The 6,867-nt window shown below is 60.5% G+C and overlaps 1 protein-coding gene across 1 annotated transcript in view; it reads right to left on the bottom strand.

The window, feature by feature from the left end:
* Positions 1-3,840, bottom strand: part of KIF1A (kinesin family member 1A) — a 66,141-nt gene extending 62,301 nt beyond the window's left edge. The window contains 1 exon segment of the mRNA XM_077757360.1: positions 3,674-3,840. Coding sequence (XP_077613486.1) covers positions 3,674-3,779 — 106 coding nt within the window. The 5' untranslated portion in view covers positions 3,780-3,840.
* Between the last annotated feature and the right edge of the window lie 3,027 nt (positions 3,841-6,867).

Genomic DNA, 6,867 nt, shown 5'->3' with positions numbered 1-6,867 from the left:
GGCCAGCCCCCCTGTGCCCCGGCCAGCCCCCTGAGCCCCGTCACTGTGCCCTTCTTGATTCTGTGAGGCATGACCCTTGTCCACGTGTGCAAGGCCCACCTCCCCACTGGAATGTCACCCCTGAGGGTGGTAAGAGCCTCTGCCCTGTTCCCCTGGGGCTCCGTGGGGAGAGTTCTTATTCCATGTAAATCAGCCAGCAGGTAGGTGAGTGTGTGAGCACGTGTGTGTGGCAGAGAGAGAGAGAACACATGCCTCGTAAGCTCGTGCCCAGCACAAGCTTGCTGACAACGTGAAGGGGACCCCTGTACACTCTCCTCTCCCCACACAGCCACAGGTGACAAAAGCCCTCACAGAGCCTTGGTTTCCCCGTCTGTGCCTCATCCCAGTGGGGAAGCAAACGAGGTCACTGCTGTGACCCTGCAAGCGGAACGCCATGGTGACCCTATCGGGTAGTAGGTGTCAGGGAGAAGCATCTGCCCCAAGGCTCCCCCCGGGGCCAGTCCTCTCATGGACAGGCCTGCAGCAGGGCCACTGCCTCCTCAGCCGCAGCCGAGTTCCCTTCTGTGGCCTTCCATTCCCAGTCTCACTCTATTTGGGGCCTAGAACATTCTAGAACAGTCATGGCAAACAGGAGTTGACTTAGGTGAGTTAGGCGTTCACAACACCTGGGTCTGTACACAAGACTGATGGCAGACAAGGGCCTTTGGGAGAAAGACCACTATGAGCAGAGGAGAAGGGTCTAGAATGTTCCAGTGGAAAGTCCAGAATGCCGTGCATGCCTGAAGCCCGCCAAGACCAGCTTGCCGGCATCCAGGAGGAGGGCTGGGGGCGGGGAGGCCGGGCGGGGAGGCCCTGGGTGCTTTACCCCGCCGTGACCTTGGTCCAGCCCCCTCTGCTCCACAGGCAGTGTCCCGGGTGAACAGTGTCCTCCCCACGTTCACATCCACTGTGGATGTGCTTTTCTGGAACCCCAGAAAGCAACCCTGCTTGGAAACAGGGTCTTGGCAGATATAAATAGGATGAGATCATGCAGGTTAGGGTGGGCCTAGTGATGAGTGTCCTTACAAGGAGAGAAAGCAGGGACAGACAGACAGACACATGGGGAACAGGCCACGTGAGGACAGAGGCAAGGCCAGGCCCCGGCAGCCCCACGGGAGGAGACGGGGAACGATGCTCTCAGAACCTCAGAGAGAGCCAGCCTTGTGGGCAGCCTGATCCCACACTTCTGGTTTCTGGGAAAATAATTTCCATCCCAGCTTATTTTTCCCGGGAAAACATGTTTCCCCACCAGTGCAGAGGGTCTGGGGGTTCGGGCTGGTCTGCACTGGACGCAAGAGGCACTGAGATCCAGGCCCAGCCTGGTCTCCAGGGCCCCAGCGGTGCAGGGACAGGGAGGGGCCCAATCCTGAGGATTCCTCTGCATAGAGAAGAGAGCAAACCCTCCCAGAAGGTTCTGTGTTCTTACGTAGAGCGGGGATGTGGGGGTACTCACAGGACCCCTGCGCTCCCGAGTAACCTCCACCAGACCTACCACGTGGGGAGGAAGCGTATGTTGCATACAATTTGGCTGGCTCACAAAATTGCTAGATTTGGAATGTTCCAGTGAACGGTATTGTCATCCAGGTGAGGAGTACAGGTTGACAAATGAAGTTCACTTCTAACTGCTTCTAATCTGTGCGTCACAATGGAGGTTCAAGGGATAAATTTAGGGAACTGGCATCTCCCGTGCGCACCTAGTTTTGAGTTTCAAGAAATATGTCACCATCTGGGTGGGGTGGGACGGGGGTGGGGGGACAGAGTGCCTCTTACCCTGACGCTCCAGGCTGGGCACCAGGAGCCGCTGGGCAGGCACGTGGCCAGAGCAGGCACCCAGCGCACTTACGGAGCCCACCTGGTATGTCGCTGGGGAAAGCGGCTCCCCGCTCCGAACCTCCTCTGGCCTCGAGGAAAGCAAGCCCCCGGGCCGACCCTCGGCTCATTGTCCAGGTCAGGGAGTCCCAGCGACGGGCCCCCGCTGCCTGTGGTGGCCCCCCCAGCATCGGCGCCCTCTGCAGCTTGCTCCCCCGTCCACATTCTGTCCCAACGTGTCCCGGGACCATCTCCCCGGAAAACCCTGGTCACCCGGACCCTCCCGTCAGGGTGTTTCCAGGGACCGAGCGGAGGCAACACCACTCGTGAGAGCCGCGACGAAACCCGGGGACCCCCACAACCTGCCCCCACGGATGCAGGGCCACAGGGCACCACCTCTCAACCACCTCCCCCACAGAGCCCAAAGGTGCCCAGAACATTCCCGGAGACGCCCGAGCCCAAACGCCCTCCGCAGGCCCTGAGTGCCCCTCCCCCTGGCCGGCCCCTCCCTCCAAACCTGGTGGCTGACAGGTGGGGCAGGGTTACGTGGGGACGCAGGGCACCCGAGGCCGGGCGAGGTGCTGAGTGAGCCGCCGGGCCGAGCGCACGGGTGACGGCCGCAGTCACTGCTTGAGGGCCCCTGGGGGCAAACCGCCCGGCTGAGCCCCGAAGTCTTGTTCCAAGTCAGCAGGTGTAGGGCAGGCTATCAATCGACGGGAGATAAAACCCAAACACAGGTGTGCTTTCCACGGGACCCTAAACAAGCCCCACGACCCCGCGTGTGGGAAGCAAGGGTGGGCGGTGGGGGGGGGGGCTCCCTGGGGCCTGGCGACGCTCTGCTCAGGCTGAGGCCTCCGAGTTACGCGCTCTGCTCTGCCCACGCGTCTGCAGGCATGCGGCAACTCAACGCCAGAGTTCCAACAAAAGAGCAAAGGACAGGCTCTGAGTGAATGCTCCCCAGATTCAGAATGCTCCCCCCAACTCGGGGGGAGTGCTCCCTGGACTCGGAGTGCGTGCTCCCCCAGATCCCAGCATCTGAGCGGGACGCCGGCACCCTATCCCCTGCTCTCCGCCCCGCGGACGCAGACCTCCTCCTCCTCAGGCGGCTCTGAGATGACTTACACTCGCAGACAAGGCCGAAGGCCAGACAGAGCCAACGGCAGGCAGCTGAAACAAGATGAGCACCAGTAACCCTGCCTGCTGGTTGGCAAGTGTGCCCCCAGAGTCACGTCCACCCTGAGCCTCAGAACATGACCTTATTTAGAAACAGGGTCGTTGAAGATATAATTAGTTGTTACGATGAGGTCGCACTGGCTTACGGTGGGTCCTAAATCCAGGATCAGTGGCGTTTTGTTTCGGTTTGGCTTTTAGTCAAAATATAGTGTAATATCGGCTTCAGGAGTAGAAATTCAGTGATTCGACCCGCATGTACGACACACCAGTTCTCATCCCAGCAAGTGTCCCCCGATGCCCATCCCCGCCCACCTCCCAAGGGACCTGTGTCCTCATATGAAGGTCACCTGCAGACGCCAGCTACAGGCCCGGACGGCCAGACCAGCAGAACCGCAAGAGGCAGCCAGGAGCCTTCACGAGAAGCTCAGAGGCAGCACGGCCATCAGTGCCTTGATCTCGGACACGGGCCTTCAGAACTGGGAGATGATACGTTCCTGTCGCTTCAGCCTCCCCGCCCCCCGGGAACCAACGCACCGGCTGGACAAGGAGGGAGCTGGGGGCCAGGGCGGCTGCCGTGTCTCGGGCGAGACCCAGGACACGTGGCCCCGAGCACCCAGCAGCCGGCGGCAGTGCCGTCACAACCGGTACTCACTGGTGGTGCTTCCGGACATCTGGATGATGCACTTGGAGTCCCGGCTCATCTCTCTGGAATTGAAGGGGCGGACGCGCACCGCCACCTTCACCGAAGCGCCGGCCATCTCTCCGGCCTTTGTGGGTCACCCTCGGCGGCGTCAGGAGCCCTGGCGAGCGGGGAGACACCTTGGGAGGAAGAGAGACACGAATTAGAAACAACATCCAAAAGGCAGAACGGTATTTCTGGTTGGGGACTGAGCCGTTTCCCTTCTGAAATCACACGAAACGACACCCACGTGGCTGCCAGGCCGCGGGGACACAGAGCTGGGTGGGGGGGTGGCTACGGATGCGAAACACCGTGAACTTTAGAGGGAAAGCAGGCAGAGTGAGTGGAGCATGGCTCAGCAAGCCTGGGAGATCTGGAGCCCAACAAGAAATAAGCCAGTTCCCTCCGAGGGACCTGGGAGGACTCTAGGTACCTCCGAAGGCTGGCATCTGGGTGTTTGCGCCACGTCAGCATTACACCTGTTATGGGTTATGTCCGGTCGGAATTCCCGCGTTGACCTCCTAAACCCCCGGACCTCAGCACGTGACCTTATCCGGAGGCGGAGCCCTGGCAGATGTTAACTGGTTAAGATGAGGTCACACCGAGTCAGATGCGCCCCCGACCCGGTACAGTGTCCTTGTAAAAGGAGAACTGGACACAGAAACACGAGGAGAGCGCTGTGTGGAGACAAAGGCGGATCTTGGGGTGCTGCTTCTACAAGCTGAGGGCCGGCAGAGGAGACAGCAAGCACCAGAGGCTGGAAAGCCCAGAACAGTCTCCCTGAGGGCCTCAGAAGGAACCAGCCCTGTTCACACCTGGCCTCGGATTTCCGGCCTCCGGACCGGGAGACAGCGCATCTCTGTTCTCTGAGCCACCGGTCTGCGGAACTTTGTCACGGCAGCTCGGACAGGCCAGTGGAGACCCCTGGGCCCCCACCTTGCCCCTGCGGACATCCAGGCCCCTGCCCTCCACCGCCACCGGGCGGGAGGCCAGAGGCGCGGCGCACCCGCTGAAGGGGGCAGAAGGAAGTCTCCGAAATACCGGGCAGGGGGAGCCCCACGCAGGGTCCTTGGCTCGGGAACCCAGCCAGGACCACAGCCTCCAGCAAGAGACAGGCAGAAACAACCGGAAAACGAACACGACAGCAAAAGACAGTGCCGGGAACAGAAGGAAAGTATTTTCTTAATTCCTCGTAATTAATATTCTCAGAAAGAAAAGCTACTCCGCCCACGGGTAAGTGGAGAATGCTATTTTTAAAAGGACCATTTAATGAATAAGAGAGTTCTTAGAACGAAAACAGAAGCTTTAAAAGTTGGAATTAAGTAATTTTCCATGAAAGGGGAGAGACAAAATTTGAGGATCAACGAAAAGCAGCCTTTGAAGAGAGAATTCCAGAAAACCTCCCAGGACTGCCGGTCCTATCTCTGAGTCTGTCCACCCTGCCGGCCGTAAAAAGTCACACACCAGGCAAATGGTGACATTTCCCAAGCTCAGGGTCAAAGGGAAGATTCCATAAGCTTCCAGAGACACGACAGATCACAGAGCAGGAGAACCAGACTGGTGTCCGCATCTCTCCGGCCACGTGATGGTGAGAGACACTTCCAAACTGCTGAGGAACGGTGTCCTGCCACCTAGAATTCTACGCTCAGTCACCTGCCAGTTGAGTGTGAGGAGAACGAAGACCCCGGTAGACTCTGGAAGATGCCAGAATGTGTGCTTCGGCAAGTGAGGGAGGAAACTGGGGGTGTGAGGAAGATGCAGGTCCAGGCCCAGAGGATGGTGCAGGGGGTCCCAGGAGGACCCTGGGGCTGCCTTGAGGGGACATCCCCGATGGGAGGGGGACATCAGGGACGCCAGCGGGAGGGAGGCTGGGTCCAGAGTGGCTGTCAGAGCGTCACAGGGTTTGACGGGACAGCAGGGACGGCGCGTGTGGAGCAGCAGGGAAGGGTCCCACTGCGGCAAACACGAAGTTCTAACTCAGGAACCGCACAGGAGGGTGGCCGGACAGGGCCAGAGCGGCCGGGTGGGTGGGGGTCTCTGCCGCAGCTAAGCTACAGAGCAGCTGAGCCTCAGATTCGCTAAACCCATGGGCGCCCGGGGGCTCAGTCAGTTAAACGTCCGACTTCAGCTCAGGTCATGATCTCACGGTTTTGGGGTTCGAGCCCCGCGTCGGACTCTGTGCTGACAATGCAGAGCCTGCTTGGGATTCTCTCTCTCTCTCCCTCTCTCTCTGTTCCTCCCACACTCACGCTCTATCTCTCAAAATAAATAAACATTAAAAACAAAAAAAAACAGATTAGCTAAATCCAGTAACCAAAGAAGTGGCCGTGTGAGCAGACTTGAGGAGACAGGAGAGCACGTACCGGAAGCCACCGCGGGCGGCCGAGTGGGAGCCGCCCTCTGCCCTCTGCCCTCTGCCCCTCGTGAGGAGCCTCAGCCCCGCTGCCTCGGGCACTACTTGTGCTACTTGGTGGCTGAGCAGAGTGGTGGCCCTGAGCCCGGCTGCCGGGGACGCACACGTCCCCACACGGCCAGTGGGCCCAGGGAAGCTCCCAGGGGGTCCCGGGAACAGAACTTCTGAGCATCTGTTTCCACAGAAAAATGCTGCCAGCAGGGTCTCCGAGGTGCNCCCCCCCCCCCCGCCGCTCTCCGGGCCCCGGGCAGGGCGCCAGGACGAGGCGGCACCCGGCGACGGAGGCCCAGAACGAAGAGGGTCGGGCGGCCCGGGCAGCAGGATCCCCAGAGCCCCGGCGCCCTCGACTCGCACTCCTGAGCCCTGGCCCGGCCCGGCGGGCCCGCTGCCCTCCATCCCCACGGGAGCGAGTGCCGGGGAGGGGGTCCCCGCAGCGGGGGCACGGCAGCCCCGAGACGGGGATCCTCTTGGCATGAAAGTGCAACCCTCACATAGTCTGGGCCTCTAAGTCATCAACAAGGGTTGTCACGGTGTGTTTTCACACAGAACAGGTTCTGGAACATTCTACCACATCCTGTACCCTGGGCAGCCGAAGCCAGCAAGAGTGTGGCCCCCAAACGGGCAGGGAGGGAGACGCTCCGCTTGGCAAATCGAAGGGAAGGGCAGGCAGCCCTGGCAACGAGACGTGTCTGCATGTCAGCTCACGTCCACCCGCGTGTGACTCATGCCCAGGGCGCCTGCAGTGTCCCCAAGG

Source organism: Crocuta crocuta, unplaced genomic scaffold (genome assembly GCF_008692635.1).
Source record: "Crocuta crocuta isolate KB4526 unplaced genomic scaffold, BGI_CrCroc_1.0 scaffold290, whole genome shotgun sequence".
In the NCBI taxonomy this organism is placed as follows: domain Eukaryota; kingdom Metazoa; phylum Chordata; class Mammalia; order Carnivora; family Hyaenidae; genus Crocuta; species Crocuta crocuta.
This window is presented reverse-complemented; position numbering and strand designations above follow the sequence as displayed.